This window comes from Pinus tabuliformis, chromosome Q (assembly GCF_031772625.1).
Source record: "Pinus tabuliformis cultivar Carrire ecotype Pingquan chromosome Q, CPIR1, whole genome shotgun sequence".
Taxonomy (NCBI): domain Eukaryota; kingdom Viridiplantae; phylum Streptophyta; class Pinopsida; order Pinales; family Pinaceae; genus Pinus; species Pinus tabuliformis.
Genome location: NC_142296.1, coordinates 1,375,293,647 through 1,375,316,744, shown reverse-complemented (window position 1 = coordinate 1,375,316,744; position 23,098 = coordinate 1,375,293,647). Strand labels below are relative to the sequence as shown.

Sequence of the window (23,098 nt, the reverse complement as noted above, 5' to 3'; positions counted from 1 at the left end):
ATATTCCATCCCCTAACCTGGGCTGGGTCCATTTGGCCCTATGTAGTCCCACTTCTCAATAAAGACTATTTGTCAAAGACCATTTGGGAATCCAAGTTTCCAAGGATTATAGGGATTGAGAAACTCCTTTATAAGCCTATTCTTTCTCCCTCAACCCTCCAATCCTCACCCCTTACCCCTGGTGGACCAAACCCCTTGCTTAAAGACTATGTTACAGGATTCGGATACAGATTCAGATCCGCTAGTTTTTTGAAAATCCAAGATCTGGATACAGCAAGGATACTTCATGTACAATATATATATATATATAATTTTTAAAAACACTTTAGAGCTAAAAAATCAAATACTCGATGAAACCATCAAACATTTTTAGAACACTGAATGGTAAATATGAAGATTGAAACACTAAAATGATGCATCCTCCCTTGTACAAAGTAACAAAAATGATCGTGATATCATAAATGATAATAGTAATTACATTTACATATCCTCAACTGGATCTATATCTTCTGCATATTGCAACTCTACATCATGAATAGATGATGGGGGTCCTGGAATGTAGGAAGTTGCATCAGTAGGTTGGACTGGTGGTGGAAAAATATCCTCAGGTAGGTTGAGGTGAGTCATGGCATTCAATGTTAGGCTCAAGTTAGAGATCTCAGGCTCCACATCCCATATGCTGCTCAGACCCTTTTTATACTCTGGTTCAACATGTGAAAGAAGACGAAGGTTAGAATTAACATAAACAAGATCCTCAGCCTTTGTCACTCCCAGTCTGTTTCGCTTCACTGAATAGATGAAGCCATATGTACTCCAATTCCTCTCAGTTGATGAGGAACTAGCAACCTAGGCAACAACCTGGTGGCTAGAGTAGAGAGATGAATGCTATCCCCACCATGGAAGTCCCACCACGTAATAGGATCAAGATGCCCTCGATCATCCATAGCTACTGGATCTGAAAAACTACCAGTAGACTGTACAAACCCTCCAAATCCTTGGCGGACTTCCATTGCAACTTCCATATCTCTATAAATTTTTCTCAAAGTTGTCTTGTATCCTTGTACCACTTCAGAGTCTTTGTTTGGTGTTGTTCTACCAGGTAAAGATAAAAAATTAGAATGATAATATTTAGGGTGCAATGCATATGCCAAAAGGTGTAATGGTGTGGTCATTTTGTTCCACCTTTCTGTAACTATGTCCTTCACTAAATAAGGGTCATTTTCACTTGCCCTGATAATTTCCCTTATCCTCTCCAACATACTATTAATGTTTTTATAAACTTCCCCCAAGCAAGGTGTATCTGTATCAAATGCCTTGATCAAGGTCAAGATTGGTTCAGTGAACCGTAGAAGGTATTGGACCTTGTCCCACCATGCATCATCAAGAATGATGGAGTTGATTTTTTGCCCTTTATTAGAAATGGATGTTCTTCATGATTCCCAAAGAGGGTCAATGACCATTGCTTGTAATGCTTGTCTCACCTCCACAAGTCTCTTTATGACAAGAGTGTGGGAGGTAAAACGAGTTTCAGTGAACCTACAAGTTTCAAAAAGTCAAATCTCAAATGAGAAACCATATATAAATTTGTAATTAAAAATAAGAATTTCCAATACAAATAATATTGATTAAAAAAAAGTACCTTCAGTAGCTCCAACTTTGCAAAACCTCGATAAATGGCTTGAGACATTGAATGATTTGTTATGAACATTTGAATTTCTTTTGATGTTACATATATTTCATTGATCAATTCAATCTCACCAATCTTGGCAAGCATAAGGTTCAATGAAAGTACTACACATGGAGTCCAAAAGATGTGATCGTATGGACCCTCCACAATCAAACCTGCAACTTTACAAACTTGTGCATTGTCTGTAATGACTTGGACAACATTATGTGGCCCCACACTTTCTATTGCATCAATAAGAATTGTGGATATGAAAGATGCATCTTTCTATATTCCACTGCAATCAACAGCCTTCAAAAACATTGCCCCTTGGGGGCATACTGCAACAACATTAATTAATGAGCAGTTTCTTTGGTCTCTCCATACATCAGAATTGATGGACACCCCTGTTTCTGCCCATGTATCCTGGATTGCCTGTAACTGTCTATCCACAGATTGTCTCTCTGATGCCAACAAAGTAGTGCGGACCTTTTCATATCCAAGGCTTTTGTACCCTTTTGGCGCTTCATCAAGTGCCTTAATCATTTGTTGCCAATAAGGGGAACACACCAAATTGAATGCTAACTCATTTGCATAGATGCAACGAGCTACATGTTCATTAGCTTTGTCTCTACCTTGATTATTGAAACATGCTTCAAGAGGGCCTAGGGTGGGCCTCTTATTAGATGTGGCCGCAGGCCTAAATGGCAATGGAAGCCTAATTGTAGAGCTTTGCACAGGGTGTTTTCCCTGAGCAAGCTTCTTATTTCTTGTAAAGATGCATAGAATTTCATTTTTCCAGGACTCAAACCTTGGCCAGGTTTGCCATTTGCATCTTTTGGCCCGGTGCATACTTACACCCCTGTGTTAGTTTGAATGAACCACCTCTGGGATTTTTCCCAATAATCTCCACATACTGCCACAGAGGAGATTTTGGGTCTGTTTTGATGATTTCCCCTTCACTATGCTCATGCTGTGATGGTTCCATAATGATAATTGTATAGACTTTATTCAACTATTGGTTACTGCATATAAAATTCAAATTATAATATATGTCAATAAGCAATTAAATATTAAAATACAAAATTAAATAGTAAATACATAAAAAATAAAAATAAAAATTTAAATAGAGCTCAAACATTGTCCACAAAAGCCCGTATTAACACCATTCCACTCCCTATAGTTAAATTAGTAATTTAAAATTACCACTAAAAACTTAAAAATTTTAAATTAGTATTGACTATTACCACTAGTATTAGGCTAATATCATATATTATTAATATCAAACACTACAGTGAAAAATATTAAAAATTTAAACAATACAGTAATATTATAATTACCTAAACACTACAATAAATATTGTAAATATTATAATGAATTAAACTAAAACGCTACATAAATATTATAACATTACAGTGAATATTATAACTTAAATATAACTAATTAAGTATAAGTTATAACTAAACACTACAAGAAATAATATAATTATTAATTACCTTGCTGAAGCTCGATTCCTCTGGTGGTTGAATGTTAAAGTCTTCAAGGCGGCAGACAACCAAATACACTGGAAATGGTAAACCTCAATGCTGCGTTTCTTTCTAAGTTTCCTTGTTCCGTGTTCCGTGTTCTGTTGATGTTTGTTGCATGACTGTGTGCCGGTGTGAACAGTGAGAGTGACTGTGTGTTGTGTGACTGTGTGCCGGCGTGAATAGTGAGAGTGACTGTGCGCTGCGTGCAGGGGGGCTGGCGGTGACCCCGGAACAAGTGTTTGTGTGCAGGGGAGCCGACGGTGAGCCCGAAACAAATGGCTGTGTGTAGGGGGGCCGACGTTGAGCCCAGGGGTGAATGTCGACAAAGGAAGCAGGGGTCCGATGTTAATTGTTGAGTGTCGACAAAGGGGAGCAGGGACCACACTATATGCGAAATAAAATCGAAACCTAAAAAAAATCTGTTTTTCAGACTTTTTCGGCAAACCATTTCAGCGTTTTTGGCAGCCACCATCGGGATCCGTTTCCTTGGAAAGTTGGTCGTTTCTAAAAAGTCAAAATATAAAAAATATGTATTTTTGAGGTGTTTTTGACGGATCCGGATCCGGATCTAGTTCAGATTTGTGGTTCCGGCAATACTCCTCCTGCCTCTGCCGGATCCGACAACATAGCTTAAAGAGCAAGCAAGTTCAATTGTTTACTCCATCCTTGGGAAGGGGTTTTTAGGGTCACTTCTCACCTATCCATTGACATCTACTTTAGAAAGTGATCTCTACACTACTGGGACTCCCTCCTGTCGGTGAAAGTTTGTAAAGAACAGGGAGACTTAGCTGTGGTGGCAGTGGGTTAAGCCTCCACCTTTTCCCTTGACCTAGCAGTTGACCTCTTAGGAACCCCTTTTAGGTCCCCTGCTGGTTAGCGTGGTAACATTCTTGGCGTCGTTGTCGAGGACATGAGACGTGTATTTTGTTCCTCGTACGACATATCGACATATCATTATTGTGGACTCCATTGGAAGAACGAAGCCCTAGTTCTTCATTGAAATCTAAGGTTGATGCTTATAGGGTGAAGCAAGCATTTTTCTAGGCATCTTTAATTCACCCTAGGAACTCCTACATATGTTTCATGTATACCTCAAATAGGTTGTCATTCTTTCTTAAATTTCCCGCTTTGGACATTGCTAGCATCCCTAGACATCCTAATCATGTTGCGGGAAGGATGCTATGTGGGATGCCCATATTTGATGGTGACCCAAGCCTTGCAATTGACCATGTGGAAAAATTTAATGCACATACTTCAAAGGAGAAAGTGGTCCACTAGGGTGTCGTTATGTTGTTATTCTTTAGTTCCCTTTATGGTCATGAGTCATAACTCATGGTTGCAAAATCATGAACGTAGGAGGATCTCATCTATTGAGGAGTTCATTGATGGCTTTCTTAAGCATTTTCAAGTATGTCTCGCATTGAGCATTCAAGAGGAAGGTTTCATCAAGCATCATCAAGGCCTTGAGAATCTAAGTGATGAATGGGAAGATGAGTCCTCCTTGGGTTCACATGATGAAAAGAATGATTTTGAGAACACGTGTTGGGAATGATGAGTCTATGGAAAGTGAAATTGAGACCCACCCTATCTTTCTCAAGGATATTACTCCCGATGAATCCTCTTTTGAAAACCTTGAGAGGGATGATCCCATTGGCCCCTTGGAATATAACATTGAAGATTATTTCCACATTGAAAAGGAGAAATGGGAAATTGTTGGTCCTCAATTTGATTCATTTACGACATCGACAAGGAGGATGAGGATGAGATTGATCTTCCTTTCCCCTCAAGCACTACTTATGATGACATACTCTTGGGAAGGAGAATCTTCATTTTCCTTTGCATAAAGAGGAGCAGTTGGAAGTGATCAATTTTCCTTTTGAAAGAGACCTAATCTTTTGTACTAAAGACATTGATAGGGCTCCCACTTCTTTTGAGTATGATTCTATGTTCAAATCACTTGAGCCTTTAAATTATGATTTTGGAAAAGCACAACCCATTGAATACAATATTTTGTTCTCACTTTTTCCTATTAGTCATCATCTTGAGCCACCACCGTTGCCCTTAACCTAGCAATTTCCCTCCTAGGAACCCCTTTTAGGCCCCCTGCTAGTTTGAGTGGTAACAGGCATGTTAAATATTGTAAAAAGAATTTTTTCGAGTCATAGTTGAGTCAAAAGAGCCTCCAAGACCTTGTCAAATATGCAAACTACAAGTCAGCCTTCTCAAAAGACAAGTCGGCCTAGAGACAATGACAAGTCGACCTATTTGATGTGACAAGAAACCTATATATACAAGGCTAGGCGACCACCTTTTAAGAAATCCAAGAATACACCAAGAGTTCAATCTAAAGCACAGTAATCACTAGAAGATCCAGCGAAGAAGGTGTTGATTTGGGGTAGCATCGGATGTGTTCTAGCAACGAAAATTGGTGGAGAGGCTAAAACACTTGAGATCTCCATATACTGTTAAGTTATGGTATGTTCTATGCTTATAACAGTTTACTTCTTTTTCTTATTATATTCCACAGATTAGCAATCACATGAACATAAAGTAAAGTGCAGATAGAACATTAAACAATCGACAGAAAACAAGCCAAGACAAGAGACACAAGATGTGGCGGCTAGCTAGGGACAAACTCCACAATGTGTGGGGAAACCCTTTGATCAAATCTTCTTTTATCTTCAATAATTCAGCAGAGAGAAATAGTACAATAAATCTGATTCATATCAGCAGTAGCAAACCCTAGATCAGTAGCATCAGCATTAGCGGCTTCATTATCAAACTAGGGCAGACGATATCTCACAAACCGACCGTCGGATTGACTTCATTCCACCACCAAAAGTTGCGGCTTCCAAAGGAGGTTCAGATGAACTTACAGTGTAGTTCAGATGAGGAGATCTTCTAGGCCACGCAGGTCAATCTTTACTTCTGCAGTTGCAGCTTCAATTTCAGTAGTTTTTGGCTTCAAACTAGGGCAGTTGATATCTTGCAAACCGTTTGTCGGATTGACTTCATTCCACCACCAAAAGTTGTGGCTTCCAGAGGAGGTTCAGATGAACCTACAACGCAGTTCAGATGAGGAGATATTCTAGGTCACGTAGGTCAATCTTTACTTCTGCAGTTGTAGCTTCAGTTTCAGCAGTTTCTGGCTTCAAACTAGGGCAGTCGATATCTTGCAAACCGTTCGTCGGATTGACTTCATTCCACCAACAAAATTTGCGGCTTTCAGAGGAGATCCAGATGGACCTACAATGCAGTTCCAAAAAGGAGATCTTCTAGGCCACGTAGGTCAATCTTTGGATCTGCAGTTGCAGCTTTAGGGTCAATAGCTTCCGGCTTCACATGTGTGAGAGAGAGACCCATTTCTGCGCAGTAGAGAAGAGACTCATTTTTGCGCAGTAGAGAGAGAGAGATGTCATGAGAAGTGTGTGTGCAAATGAGGAAAAGTCCTCTTATATTTATATACAACGTTGATGTTTGAATAGATGCGACTGTTGGGCTTCTGAGCCTACATGAGTTGTAGGTCGGCTTGATAATAATTCCATAATCAAAATAAATTCATATCTCCATGAATACTTATCGAAATCGGATGATCTTTATATCAATCCTACACCTCTCGACAAGAGGAATCTAATAAAAATTATTATAAGCCATGAATAAGATGACCCACATGAAGTTTTTCCCTGGTTGCCAATTTTAACATATACCTAGAAATGGTTTGGGCAGAATCTAACCAGTTTGGGAGATATTAAAATAATTAATATTTTTAATGAAGTCCCTAAGTCTAAACTTAGGGAAAATAAAATATTAATGTCAATTAATATAAAACTGAGTTATAATGGTCCAAAAGTCATGTGTCAAGCCAGACCTAATCTTAGCCGTTGATTAGGGACTTAATCTTGACCATTGAATTGTCAACGAGAAAAGTATAAGAGGAGGCTTGAGGGTCACTTGGAGAACACATCGATTTGATCAAGAATTCGATTTTCTGGGGCAGGGCTTGCTGAGGAAATCGAAGGAGTGATCAAATTTGCAGCTGAGGGGCAGTGAATGCAATATCAGAGAGGCAGAGATAGTACTAGGAGCATCAGTGCAGAGGCTGGGAGAGGGTTGACGCAGAGCCAACTAGAGGCCACGTAGAGGAAGCCAGGAGCTGTGTAGAGCCTGAGGAGGGCCAGTGTGGGAGACGCAGAGGCTCCAGAGGTTGATGCAGAGCCCAGAGGGGCTAACACTGGGTAGACACTAGGCCAGAGAGGCTGACGCTGGGCAGACACTGGGCCAGAGAGGTTGACGCAGACCCTAGAGGTTGACGCTAGGAGATTTCGTGGGGCAGATTGGGGCTAATATCTGTCTTCGACTGAGAGGTACTATTGCTGAGGGCATTCTCTGTTGAGTGAGCCATTTCTGGCACCCAAATTGTATTTTGAAACTGCTTAATAATAAAACCCTTTGATAGCTACATCGATTTTCCCGCATTGGGTTTTTCCGGGGACATTAGTCCAAAAACAACAGTGTCACTTGTGTGCTTGTTTTTCCTTCAGATGATGATCTGTATGTGTTGAGACTGTACTTGTATTTATTTTCTGTATTTACATGGTAAATAACTTGTTAATTAACAGAACAAGTAGGAAGAAATAAATCAGAAAGTATAGGAAGGATTTCTAACAGCTAGACATAGAAATTCTAATAGAAGGAAGAAGATAGAACAAAGGAAAATTCAGTTTTCTTGAGGATAATTTTGGGTAAATCTCTCACATGAGCTGACTATTATTAGGGCATCATTTCACCTACAACAAGACCGAGTTACAGTCAAATCAAGGAGCCACGTAAAGGGTTAAAGAAGCATTGATATTCAAGTCGAATTGTTGAAGAAGGATCTGTTGCCCAAGCGAATAAGAATAGAGACAATCTTCACCATATTTTTGTCACACATGCAAGCTAGGGTTACTACAGGATGGATCGAAAATCATAGTCAAAAGTGCAGGTCTGAAATTGAGGTCAAAGAGGAAGCAAGCAGTTGTTGGAAGGCTAGTTTGACTATCATTGACTTTGTGGAAGAGGAGCTCATCTGTGAGAAGTTTGACTTGGTCTTGGAGGGGTCTTGGTCAAGGGTCATAGGTCTTGGAATTCGTTAATTGAAGTTCTATAAGAAGAGAAGAGTTCTTGTGGGTTTTCCTCTCAAAATGAGAGGTTTTGGCCCTAGCTGATAGCCTACATCTTGTGTCCTATTGTCTCATTGATTTTATTGTTTGGTAGTTGTTTGATGATAGAGAACACTAATAATAATCAAGTGAAAGGAGAAGTTAATCAAACTAAGTTAAAAATACATCACAAGCAGTTATGAAAGTAAGAGAAATCGCCTAACTTGTTGCCCCTTGATTTCTCAACAAAATGTACATTATTAAACTAGGGATCGAAACTTGGGGTATTACATGGGTGACCTCAAATCATGTACTGAAGCATGAATTCATGTGAAAACAACTAATTATCCTCAATTAAAGAGTAAAAAGAGTAGGCTAACCTAGGATGATGTGCACAATGGTAACATGTCCTTCAAAAATAAGCACAAAATAACCAATACTAAGTGCCACCTCGTGAAGCTATCAAGTCATCTCCAAATCCATTAACAAAGCAATGAAGTGACCAAGGGAATTGTGCAAAGTGTTCATTACTTTATGCCTCAAAATATGCTTTAATCATCTTCAATCAATCATCAAGAGCCCTAATGCGAGTACTCTAGAGTCAATCACTCAATAATAGATCTCAACCATGCAATGCAAAAGACACCCTCCAAGGCATGCGTCCTAGACTCCTAGTCATATGTGACCTAGAGTGAGAGTGCGTTATCTAAAGGAGTATCACTCCAAGCAATGAACAATAAGATGCCATATGACTTAGGGAAACCATCTAAGCACACCAAACGACCAATGCACAAAATTAAAGAGCAATAGAGTAACCAACATTCCATGAATGTGCAAGTGGTTAATCAAAAGTGCATTATTCTAAGCCAAAACCCCATGAAAATTTCCAACACTCTACCAATCTCCACATGTGCATGATGCAAGCCTACGCAATGTGAGATGATGATGCGAACAAAGATGATAATTCATGAATAATATGTTGAAATTTCTGAGTCTGACACGTCAGAAATTCCTACTGCATTATCTGGTTTTTTTCACCTACTTGTTTATTCCTTAACAAGTTATTTAACCATATAAACATTGAAAATAAACACAAATGCAGTCTCAACTCATTTACAGATCATCAACTAAAATAATAGACAAACACACAAGGGACACCGTTATTTTTGGACAATCATCTAGGGAAAAACCCAACTTGGGAAAACCGGTGCAGCAGTTTTGAGGGTTTTATTATTAAGCAGCTTTCTTGAGTACAACTATGGTGCCAAACTGGCTCACCCAACAGAGATTTCTACCTGGTAGTAATACCTCTTCTCGGAGATAGATATTCAGCAAGTTTGCCTCACGAAAATCCTTCCAATGCTTCTCCAAGGCTCTGCGTCAGCCTTGCTAGTCCCAACATCACTCCTGAACCCTTTGCGTCAGCCTCCTGCCTCTCTGCGCCAACTCTTTGGCCTTCTGCGTCACCCACGCAGGGCCCTCAACGTCTACGTAGTCACTAGCTGCCTCTGCGTGGCTTCTGCTACGTCTGTGTAGCCCCTCTATCACTGCGTTGATCCTTTGACATTATCTCTATCTCTCTGCTAGTATTCATTGCCCCTCAATACAACTCAGATCACTTGTTTGACTTTTCTCAGCAAACCCTGCTCCAGAAAATCGAACTTACTGATCAATCTTGGTGTATCTCCAATTGACCCTCAAGCCTCCTCTTATACTTTTCCTGTTGAGTCTTCAACGACCGAGATTAAGTCCCTAATCAACGGCTAAGATTAGATTTGGCTTGATCCATGTCATTTAGAACATTCTCACCCAGTTTTATATTAATACCCATTAATATTTTAATGGGAAAATATTAATTATTTTAATATCTCTCTAACCGGGTGGAATTTCCCCAAACCATTTCTAGGTCTTGGAGATCTTATGTCCCTTAGCCTCTCCGTCAATTTTCATGGCTAGAGCACATCCAATGCTGCCACAAATGAACACTCCCTCTTAGCGAGGAATGTGGTCTAGTAATGCTCCACCACTGAACATCACACTGATCCTCCAACGCCGGTACCTGTGCTAATGTTGGGCCTACTACCCTACGTCCACTGCGTTGCTGCCTCCTATACTGTTGCCCATGGCTTTGCCACTGCCACTGCCACTGCTACATTTGTACTGCAGCTCCCTGTCAACACGCTGCATCATGCTGCCCATAGCACTACCACTGCTGCACTGCAACTCAGTTGCCGAGAAGTAACTGATCTACCCAACTACTGACATCCTTTTCAATACAGAAGCCTCCTAATACCGAAGCTACCTCTGTTGCTATCCTATGCTCCCTCTACTGCCTTTGTGCTGCTGGAAACACCTTTGCGCCTCTCGCACTGCTGCAACCACCTCTGTGCCTTTCTTCATTGTTGCAACCATCTCTGTGCCTCTCGCACTGCTGCAACCTCCACTACACTGCTACAGACCTCTACACTCTAGCACTACCTTGTCGTTTTATCCGCATCTTGCTTCTACCGACATCCGTCATCTTGCTACTGTCATTCGGGGCTCCTGTAGCCGGATATGATCCAAGAGTTTTGGTACCTCAAGGATCCTGCCCCTCATCTTCTGTAGTCCTCCTGACTACAACTCGATGTCTCCCCACCTCTTCTTTAGAGGTGCATGAGCAGTCATGGCACAATGGTCATCTGTCTCGACTTCTTTCTTCGCCTTAGCCGAAGCTGCCTTGGAGTCAAAAGCCTCTCCCTTATTCTTCTTACTGGGACACTGGGTTGCATAATGACCCAGCTCCCCACAATGGAAGCACTTCCCTTTGATGATGTTCTTCTTCTTCCTCTTCCGCTACTGTCTGTAGATGCCAGAGCTGCATCCTCCTCCTCGTCTTTCTTGATTCGACCTCCTTTGCTGTAACTTCTCGCCTTGGTCAACCGTTTGATCTCTTCTTGGCGAAGAGCTACCCACATCTCTTCCCATCCCGGAAGATCAACTCTGCCCAAAATGCTTTGGACAAGCATCACCCAATCCTTGGAGACTGCATTGAGGGCGGTCCTTACCATGAACTCCTGATCCGGTGTGGCCCCTATGGAAGTAAGTTGGTCCTGAATCTCTTGCAACTTGCGAGGTATAGATCTATCTGCTCCCCCTTCTGCACTTGATACGACCGCAACTGATTCTCCAGCAGCATCTTCCTTTGCACGAAAGTGCCCTGATACAATGTCGTCAAGGTATCCCACATCTCCTTTGTCGTGTTGTTCTCGGCAATATGCAGTGTTACTTGATCATTAACCCCATCAAGGATTATGCACTTTGCCTTCACCATTGCATCCATATACCTTTCATTATTAGCTGGGTCGATTGGGATAGCCACGGTTCTCAAGGCGAAGCCGTTGATGCGATGTCTATCTAGAATAGATAGGATCCTGGCCTTCCAGATGACAAAGTTGGAGGCCCTGTCCAACCTGTCATGATCCCTTAATCTGTTCATTGCCATATCCGCTCGTTTTCTGGACTCCCTCTGAGTTTTGACTTCCCTCCTGGAAGTTCTCTCCTAGACACCCTCTGAGTCTCGATTTCCCTGGTGGAAATCTTCTCGCCAACTGTCGATCTGCTCCTCTCCGATCCTCTTTGCAATCTGCAACTCGGATCTAGATTTCTTGGCTAGAAATATGTCAAGGCAGTGACTCCCTCTACCTTGGTTCTGTCCTATTAGGTATTGTTTTACTTCGACAGCAACAACACCCTACCAGCTTCCCAATCCACAATCTGCCCACAGCTCCCTAGGCCCAGAAACTGAAGAAACTGAGCCTTTTAGCTCTGCGCAATCTGGCAAAGGCTGAATCACTCCTCTGGCCAACTGCATCAAGCCTACTTGACTGAGTAGGATGACGTGGCTCTCATGAGCCTCTTCTGCTTTTCTCAACCTCTGCGTTGGCCCTCTCTCTGGCTCGAAATGATGACGTAGACCCTTTGCATCAGTCCCTCTCTGTTGCTTTCTGCTTAGGAGAAACTTTGTCTCTTGGGACAGTTGCTACTGCTGCAAATATTTCTGATTATGTTGGCGCCTACAGTCCTCCTGTGATCTGCAATGCTCTGATACCATGTTGAAATTTCTAAGTCTGACACGTCAAAAATTCCTATTGCATTATCTGGTTTATTTCACCTACTTGTTTATTCCTTAACAAGTTATTTAACCATATAAATACTGAAAATAAACACAAATGCAGTCTCAACTCATATGTAGATCATCAATTGAAATAATAAACAAACACACAAGGGACACTGTTATTTTTGGACAATCGTCCCCGGAAAAACCCAACTTGGGAAAACTGGTGCAACAGTTCTGAGGGTTTTATTATTAAGCAGCTTTCTTGAGTACAACTAGGGTGCCAAATTAACTCACCCAACAGAGATTTCTACTCGGTAGTAATACCTCTTCTCGGAGATAGATATTCAACAAGTCTGCCCCACAAAAATCCTTCCAGCGCTTCTCTAAGGCTCTGCATTAGCCTTCCTGTCCCAACGTCACTCTTGGACCCTCTGTGTCAGCCTTCTACCTCTCTGTGTCAACTCTCTGGCCTTTTGGGTCACCCACGCAGGCCTCTCAGCCTCTGCGCAGTCACCAACTGCCCTGCATGGTTTCTGTTGCCTCTGTGTAGCCCCTCTGCCACTGCGCTAATCCTCCGACACTATCTCTGTGTCTCCGCTATGTACTCACTGCCCCTCGCTGCATCTCAGATCACTTGTTCAAATTTTCTCAGCAAACCCCGCTCCAGAAAATCAAACTGACTGATCAATCTTAGTGTATCTCCAACTGACCCTCAAGCCTCCTCTTATACTTTTCTTGTTGAGTCTTCAACGGCCGAGATTAAGTCCCCAATCAATGTCTAAGATTAGATTTGGCTTGATCCATGTCATTTAGAACATTTTCACCCAGTTTTATATTAATACCCATTGATATTTTAATTTTCCTAAGTTTAGACTTAGGAACCCCACTAAAAATCTCAATTAGTTTAATATCTCTCTAACCAGGTGGAATTTCCCCAAACCATTTTTGGGTCTTGGAGATCTTATGTGCCTTAGCCTCTCCACCAATTTTCATGCCTAGAGCACATCTGATGCTACTACAAATCAACACAATATGCGTCATCATCCTCCAAACACAACCTGTTTGGGCAGGGTCTTCAACCTAGGAAAATCCTCATGCTACATGAGGGGTAGAACATTGATTAAACAAATTTCTAATTTTTCATATTTTAACATAGTATATTCTTTGATATATGGGGCTGAGTCCCCTCTATTGCGCCTCCTGATGTTCCTACCATACCATAAAATTAGGCAGGGGTTCTCTTCGGATATCCTGAGTACACATCCCCATTTACCAGAAACTGGGTAATATTGCTCCCAAGTCCTTTTGGGCATGGTTACAAGCAGCATTTGGCTACCTCTTGAGAGCTACTTTCTCTTCGCAAGTTCATCTCTTAGGTGACATATGGATGATCAGATTGTTGCCGAATTATGGCATGCTATACAACTATCTGCTATTTATTTCCTTTGGAAAAGAAGATACCTAACATCCTTTCAAGGAGACAATGCCCAACTATGGTTGGGAGAAATCAAAAGTGATCCAGCTATCCATTAAATGCCACTTTGCTATGGATATGTCTACTTTTATTTTAGTCTGAGAATATAATTAAAAATTTATAAATACATACTACTCCGAAGTCCATAACATGTATAACTCATTTTCTAATTTTTATTATTCCTCTAGATAGTTTAATCGTGCCTTATAAGCACTAATACTCACTACTTTCAGGGTTCAGATAAAAATAATAAAAGATCATTTCTGATAGTCTTTCATGTTCACAAAGTTTCACATTCTAAAACAAATCGTATTTGACATATGCACTTTAAAGAAACTCCTTAGAAATGTTCTAGTGTTTCAATTATTTTTGGTGTATCCACAAAAGTTCCTTTTCTCTTTTAATTTATAAATATTATTCAAATTTTATAATTGTGATGTTACCGGTGGATGCTTCCAAATTATTTCATTTGCTTTTGAACTACTAGCATTTATGTTAACACCAGGCAATTTGAGATTTATAGGGATCAAAGTATCCATGGGTGTACCCTTTTTTGGGTTAGATAACTGAGCACATCATTTTTATCATGTGCATCTGCATGAAATACTAATTGTTAACCTAATCAAATAGTGATAAATGATATTTTTATAGTTAGTACTAAGTAGAAGTTGCACAATTTTCATGTTTTCGTAAAGAATACCTTTTTATCTTTCTGAATATCAGCCCCTTAACATTGGACTGTGGTTGTAAATTACAGGAAAAAGAACAGGCTGCTTTACGTGCACATAGCAGCTCAATTAAGGGTTCTCATAAAGCCAGTGAGTTGATGGCATCCGCCCAAGATGACACCAGACCTCAAGACATTGATAAAACATTCCAACCTTTTATTAAGGAGGATGTTTTGGTTCCAATAATCACCAAGGTGAGTTTACCCAGGTTGGGTTATCTTGGATATGTCACTTGTTTATACCAACCATAAATTAACTGATTTTGGAACTTGGGTGCCTGTCTTTTATCACAGGAGGTTTTCCCTTGTACAGCAGAGCAGTTTTTCAACAAGCTCCTGAATGATGATTCTATATTTACCCATCAATATCGTGCTGAGCGTAAGGATACAGACATTAAGGTAAGAGTGTAAGAGATTTGGTTAGAGACAAAGGCAATAGGTCAGGTTCAAAAAGACTCTATTGCCAACTTTGCATTGAGTGATTGGCTGTTATTTTTTCTTTCCTGAATATTTGAGAAAATTGGTATTGAAATCAGGAGTAATAGGATGAAGAGTCAGAAAGAAGATACTATGATTGGATTTTTTGAGGTACCAGAAGGGGAATAGAGATGAATCCATAGGTCAAAACAGGGAGCAGAACGGAGTGCGCATGAAAATTTAGTCAAAAAATAATGGCGATAAGAGGAGAAGCCATGGCTGAATTTTTTCAATTCACAAATAGCTGTGTGATGTGGGGATGAACAGAAACATGCAACATTAATAAGCAAGGAAGAGTCAAAATTATGCCAGAAATTAGAAAAGATACTTGATATTGCCATGCATGGACTGCAATTTGGACCCTGAAGTAAAGATTCAGAATTATGGGAAACTTTTTAAAATTTGAAACATAGAAGAAATCTAATGCCTCCATAGCTTTAAGAAAATTAATGAACTCAAAAATATCTCATGGGAACAGAAACTTATAGTCCAAGCATATTGAAAAAAAGTCAAAGTTCTTAAGGTGACCAACTAATGACCACAAAGGTAAGGTCAAAGTTCTAGATAAGATAAGATAATTTTATTAATATCCAACTAATGACCACAAAAATAGGTCAAAAGGACTGCTCAGTACAACGATGTCATTACAAAGCAGAAATACCAAAAGGGTTCCCATAAAAGCCAAGATGCAGAAAGTAAAGTGAAGTAAGAATAGCAAGTGAGATTAAGCTGAGGCATGAACAGCTCTCTACCCCAAGCCCGAAAACACAATTCAAGGTGGAGATGTATAGGAGGAGATGATCCAAGAACAAGAACCAAAAGTAAGGGGATAGGTCGGTCATGGAATATCTCCTAGCATTCAAGGCCGAATGAAGGAAGCTCAATATAGTATGATGTACAGAGGGAGAGGTGGTGGGATACCTGGATCGTCCATTGCACTGTTGTCTAGAAGAGGCAATTCACAGTTGATGCCTGGGAGATCTCATATGTCTTTTGGGAAGGGATTTGATTTGGTCATGATGCAGAAGTCTTGTGGGATGGGGTAAAGTCCTATGGGTTTGCATTGATCTCTGAAGTTGTGGTGGTATCACTCTATATCTTAATGCCCCTTCTTGATGGTAGCGTGATGGATGATGAGTTTGCACTTTCTTGTATGATGAAACATGACTTTTGAGTAAGACGTTGCACCTTTTGGCGAAGAGAGATGACTTTTGGAGCATTATTACCCTACTTTGGAGGAGACGTCACCCTTATTTGTTCACTTTCCCCACACTTGTGACATTTATGGAGGACAACTTGATGATTGAACATTATTTCGTCATTGTAATGGCATTTATGTGGGTCAGTATAGACCTATCTGTTGACCACTACGTGTCAACTTCCCATAGCAGTACACCCCCTTTTTTCGCAAAAGGGATAGCGCTTAATCGACATGTCCGTGCCATTCGACAGTCATCGTCGACTTGATCATATTATGTTGTAAACCCAGTCTGCATGTGTAAATTGTAAATAATCTTAGCAGATATGAGTCATGTATGTAATTGCCTAGGTGGACCTAATTTTCTAGTGATAATCTACATTCCGGAAGGTTTTTTGTCTCACTGATCCATGATCGGCAGAGTTTTCCTTCAGCCTAACCCCAAAGCCGGAATGGATTTTGTCATTAGAAGCTTAGGAGAATTCTAGTGTGTTAATCTGCTAGATTATAGTTGTGTCGCAGAACTGGGTGGTTTATGAAGGTCTATGTCAAATGGGTTTTCCCCCTTTGAGATGTAAAATTGTAAAAGTCATGATGTAAAGTGTCTTGAGGGTTAGAAAATGTTTTAATCCCCTCATAAGTCCTAAGTCCTAGGTCCTAGGTGATTTTTCCAAAGGCTAAGTTCGAGGATCCATTTAAAAAAATAAATTAAAAACTAAATTGAAAGATTGAAAAGATAAAAAACAATAAAAAAAGAATATATATATATATATAAAAAGATATAAAAAATAAAAAATAAAAATTAAAAATTAAAATAAATAAAAATTAAAAATTAAAAATAAAATAAATAATAAAATAATAAAATAAAATAAAAACTTAAAAAAAATAATAAAACAATATTTGTGAGTAAATAAATGAAGAATTTCAATCTTTTAATGCATTAAAAATTCGACGGATGAGATTAAGAGATATCTTGATCCTCATCAACGGTCGAGATCATTTTGACATGGATCACTCGAACTAGTCGTTGGGAATTTTTCCTTTAAATAGGGTCCTAGGGGTCATTTGAGATCAGATTGGATCTGAGAGTCTGGTGCTAAAGAAAGCTCTCTTGTAGTCATTTTTTTTGTGTAATAAAAAAGACTTTGGGGTTAAAAATCTTGCTGGTGTTACTCTTCTGGAAATGCTATAAGATTGTTTTATTTTTCTGCATAATTTTATTTTCAGCCATTGAGGATAGCTTAATGAAGATTGATCTAGGCACAGGTATCTTGTCTGATCTTTGGGGTTTGAATGATGGTTTAGATTCTGAAATATAGTGGCAGGTATCTCCATTTGATCTGGGTTTCACTATTGTTTTCTCCCTCTATGTTAATGGTTGATTTTAAGCTGTGCAGGAAATCCTTTTTTTCAGATTACCGGGCGTTAGGGGAAGTTCTCGGCTGAACCAGCCAACTCCCGGATTGTGTTTTCTGAAAGAGCCCAGCCAGTTCTTGACCCCGGGCTTATCATTTGAAATTTTTTATGAATGCATGCAGGGTTTTCTGAATTATCTCACATTAAACTTATATTCTGAAAATACTACTGTGATTATTGACAAATCTGGCTGCTAAAGAGCCTTAGATCTGTAAATGCTGTAAATTGTTTCGCTGGTTTTAGGGTTTTTAGTTTATTTTTGGCACATTTTACTTCTGGGTTTTTTTTTTTTTTTTTACAGCTTGAAGGTTTTATTTTTTGAAAAAATATTTCAGGGTTTCATCACAAGATCTGAAGCGGCTTGCAACCCGGGGCTTTCACACAAGTGCTGTATGCCATCCTCAGCTCCATCATGGCTCCATCCTTGCTCCTCAACGCTACCATTCATTTGCTGCTGCCCACGTTTCATTGTTTCCACATTAAAATCTACAATCACCGCAGCACTCAATTTTCCTCCTTCAAGCAAGCTCCATTCCCTTCACGCAGCTGCCGTCCAACTCTCATGCAAACCTGCACACCTGCAACAACAAAGAACAAATAAATAAAAAAACGATTTTGAGCCATCTCTCTCAAGCAGCCAGCGTCCAACGTTGCCCAGTGACCTGCGTGCAGCGTATCTCCCTCACGTTTCCCTCACTCTCTACGCTGCCTCTGCAACTCTCCATCTACAGCTAATCCACCCGCATTTTTTTTTTTGCCTTCAAAGCAAAGCAGCGTCGTGTATTTTCCTCCCTGCGGCAAAGCAAATTCTTTTTTTCGAAATAGCTCTTGGATACGGGCTAGGGTTCTGCGTTGAAGTTTCATAATACGCGTGGGATTTCTTATGCGTTCACATTAGTTTTCCTTTTTTTATTTTTTTCATACGGTTGGTTTTATTAAATGTTATTTGGTTTTGTTTTATTTTAAAATTTTTTGACTTTTCATTTTAAGTCTTATGTTATGATTTAAATTTAAAAAATAAAAAAATTAAAGGGTAGCGTTTAGTTTTAGATTTTCTTTATAATTTAGTTAGGGTAAGTTTTTTATTTTTTTATTTATTTTTTGTTTGATTCTTTGTATATTCGACTCAGAAATTTGAATATAGTTTTAGATTTCTTTTAATATAGTTTTAGATTTGGATTAGGATTTAATTTTTTTTTAGTTTTTTATTTAATCATAAAAATTCATAAAAATTATAAAACTTTTAAAATCATAAAAAGTTTTAGATTTTAATTTTTGATTTTATAGTTTAGTTTAGTTTTATTTTTTATATATCAAAAATAAAAAATAAAAAAATAAAAATAAAAATAAAAATTGATTTGTTCTTTTTTCAGCTTAACTTTTGAATTTTTTTTAGTTTTAGTTTAGTTTAGGACTTTAGTTGTTTTTTTTTTAGAATTAGATTTTTTAATAATTTTTAGTTTTAGATTTCATTTTAAGGGTATATATTTATTTATTTAGTTCAATTTAGTGTCAATAAATTTAGATTTCATTTTAATTTTTGCTTAGTTTTGTTTTATTTATAAAAAAACATAAAAATATAAAAAATATATAAAAATTAAATTTTTTTGAAAAAAGGCTAATTAAAAAATTGGAAATTCCTTTTTTAAATCTTTTCTCTGTTGTGGTATAGTTAACGTGCTTAAAATATTTATATCTGGAGATTAACTATTTGAAATATGGTCAACATTTAAGTTTCCTGGTTGTTTAAAGCATTTATTCTTTGGAAATTTGATTGCTAGATTATCGTTTAAAGCATTGTGCATTTGTTGAATATCTTATATTTTGCTTATAAATGATTGTTAATCATGGAATTATAAAGTTCATATTTCTGCAGCTTTCGATAAACAATCGTTTATTCATTAGATCCATAAGGCACTGGTCTTTTAACTTAGTAAAATCATTTTAGTGCTTGTTTTCTCGTGTCTCCCAATCCAACTGTTTCACAGTTGGTCATTCATTTTCCCATAGGGTCTACCCCCCTTAGCCGCGGGAGACATGGTTAAACGGAGAGATCGGGGATCAGGGTGATAGCCCCCGATCTGAGCGTTGTCGTGACGATCCGTGCGACAACACTATCCACCTTGTATCATGGATTTTTTGTGTTTTAGGTCTTTTAGTGGATAGAATGTCTTCTAGAGGTATATAAATAGAGGAAGTGATCCCCTCATGTGGATTGTTGTTGAAGAATCTAGGGCAAGTAGGATTGATGTGATTCTTCTTAACTTGATAACTATTTGTGAGGCATTTTAATTTTATTCTTAGCATAATCTTCTCTTTGACATTATTAGAGTGTATGTTTCTTATTTCATCAAATAGCTACCAAAATCAAAGAGACAAGAACACAAGATGTTTGGCTTTCTGCCAAGGCCAAAATCCCTCCTTCTTGGAGAGGAAAACCCGCACACAATTCTTCTTATAGAGATTCCATTTGATGAATACCAAGAGCCTGACCCTTGACCTACTAGGCCACTCCAAGACCAAGACACCAATCCTCTTCACTGCTGAGATTATCATCTTCATTGCTACTTTACCAAGGTTATCTTTGAGATCATCATAGCTATGCCATTATCGAGATCATTACTGTGCATTTACTGAGTTTATCACTGTACATTTACTGAGATCATCATTGCATATTTCCTGAGATTATCACTGTGTAATTACAAAGATCATCATTGTTCCTACAAAGTCTATCTACTGAAGTTGCACCAAGATCTTCTATTACGATTATGAATTTGTAGCTATATCTACATTATGGTCATGAACTCATTGTGTCATAATTATAACTGCGTCCAGAACGTGAGACAAGGTGTGTTTGCCAAGATCCTTATCATCATACTTACGCCTTGAATGTGACTGTTCTTATAGAGTATTTTGAGTGTGTATCCCTTCATCATTAAAGATACCGAGAACATGACTCCATCTTATAAGTATGTCGAGACAGAGACACTGTGATTATAGTTATGCCGAGAGTGTAACATAACAGAGGTGTCTGTAGTAGGATCATCGTGATCCTCTCCATCATGAATGATTGTGCTGAGACTGCAACTTTGCCACTGCAAATATCCACAGAATTTCAGAGACCTCGGAATAGTGTGAAGCGAACAAAGTTCGTACTTCCCGTTAAATACTCCAAAAGACTTAGGAATATAAAGATATCCATGAGGATACAAATATTATATATTAAATGTATGAATAAGAATGATGATACAATTGAAAGTGAGTGGTTGGCTTATATACTATGCTGGTGCCTCTTCATGGAGAGTCATGTCTCATTTAGATATGATTCTTCAACCTAATTACTAATTAACTAATCATTATTAGTTATTATCATTTACATTATTTCCTATATATTTATTCATAACATTGCCTTCCTCAAAAAGCTTTGTCCTCAAAGCTTGTCGATGAAAAAGGCTTGATCTCTTTTTCGATTTCGAATGTCTTCTCGTCTTAGAACAATCATCTTTGTCAATACAAGTTGATATGATCCTCTAAGTGACAAACAAAATTGTCGCACTGAGAAGGGATTAGACCATCCTAGATTGATCTTCTGTGGAATCAAATTTTGTGATGAATAGTTATGATAGGACTGCATTCTGCAAACTTTAGTATCCTTGGGAACATAATTTTGTCGTTTATTTTTTGAGCGATATTGGTATGTAGCTTGATTGGAAAGTCTGCTCTTGTGATTTGGATGTCGATACATAACTCCTTTGGTCTGGCTTTCCTCTATCATATTAGTGGTTGATTCTTGATTTTCTTCAAGCGTTGTTGTTGTTAAGTTGGTGACTGAATCATCATTTGGAATGTCCATTGTTTGGATTGCAGCTTCTGCATATGTTTTAACTTCTCTAGATTCCTCTTCTTCCTTACTTGTGATATTGACTGGATCAATATTTATTCCCTTATCTTCAACTTGGACTGAAACGACTGACGACTTCAATACTTCACCTTGAAGTTGTTCTAGCTTGTCATTCAGCGATTTCTTGTCATTTTTAAGTTTTTTTATTTGCGTGAGTAGGGTTTGGTTATGATTCCTTAAACGTACAAGTTCATCATTTCCTGAATTGTTGACTTTATTCTTGGTAGCTTCATCATTCTTTTATTTTTTTTATTTGTTCTAATAATGTCTGATTAAGGCTCTTAAAACGTAAATTTTCTTCTTCTTGTTCTAATAAATGCTTCTTGAGTTCCTTCTTTGTGGCTTTGGCTTTCTTGACTTGTTCGAGTAGTTTTTCATTGTGATCTCTGAGGCGCGAAATTTCTTTGTCTTTACTGCAGATGGCTTCTTCAAGCTCTTTTTGCTTCTTTTTTTTGTTATCTTGAAACATCAAGTCTGAAATATCCTTAAAGTCTTCTAATGAAGGCTTTATCGGTTTTGACTTCATTGTCACATCCTAGAAGATGGTCATCGTCCTCTTGTAAGGAAACATCAAAATCTTTTTTTGTAAGTTAAACATGAACGTACTTAATAGCTTAAACCAAGGTTGACCGAGAATTATGTCAATCTTCCTATTATACATAGTTGCAACATAGAATTGAGTTATGTACTCATAATGATCTACTGTCACTTGTAAATTACTAATTGCAAGTCCTTTTTGCCACAAATATCTTTTCTTTCACCAATGCTTGGCTCTTGAATTGATAACTGATTTGCCAAATTAATATTGATGTAATTTTCCTCGTTGCTTGTGTTGATACGATATTAATTTCTTTTTCTTGGATACTTCCTTTTAATGAAATTAAATATAATCCTTAATCGAAAAACAATTGTAGGAAAGTCATCCTTCCCTTGTTTCCTTAATAGACTCCATTTTGTATTTGTCCTAATGAACTTAGGGCGTTTTAAGTAGCCATTTCTTTTAATAAACTAAATAAATTAATTGATTAATTATATAGTGGTATAACTATATATTATAATTGTATAATTATAAAATCTAACTATATAATTAAAATTCTATATAGTTTAAGGTTTATATAATTAAACTTCTATAATTTAAACTTATTAAGTGGGGAGGTTTAATGGAACAATGGCAACGATTGATGGCTTCGCTTGGTTAACTGAGATAAGGGGGATTGGTGACCGGATAGGCGGGCAACGCAAAAGGCGGAGATGGTTGGTTGAGTGGGTACAACAGTCGGGCGGCACAGTTGTAAGAGTTTTAGTGGTCGATGTGATGGGCTACGACAATAGGGTGAGCGATAGCTTGCAAAACCTTGGGAAGTTCATTCACAAAGACAAAATGTGACAACGCTAACACTATGTCTCTCTTGACTTGCGCAACAATTTGTCAAAGAATTCCTGTAACCGTGTGGATGGAGGGTGAAGTTCCGT

General features: G+C 38.4%; 1 protein-coding gene across 2 annotated transcripts in view; it reads left to right on the top strand.

Moving 5' to 3' along the window:
- Positions 1 to 23,098, top strand: part of LOC149225031 (C2 domain-containing protein / GRAM domain-containing protein) — a 340,976-nt gene that overhangs the window by 241,124 nt on the left and 76,754 nt on the right. For both annotated transcript variants that reach the window (XM_089386432.1, XM_089386431.1), the window contains exons 12-13: positions 14,664 to 14,828; positions 14,928 to 15,032. In XM_089386432.1, coding sequence (XP_089242558.1) covers positions 14,664 to 14,828; positions 14,928 to 15,032 — 270 coding nt within the window. The remainder of the gene's footprint in view (positions 1 to 14,663; positions 14,829 to 14,927; positions 15,033 to 23,098) is intronic.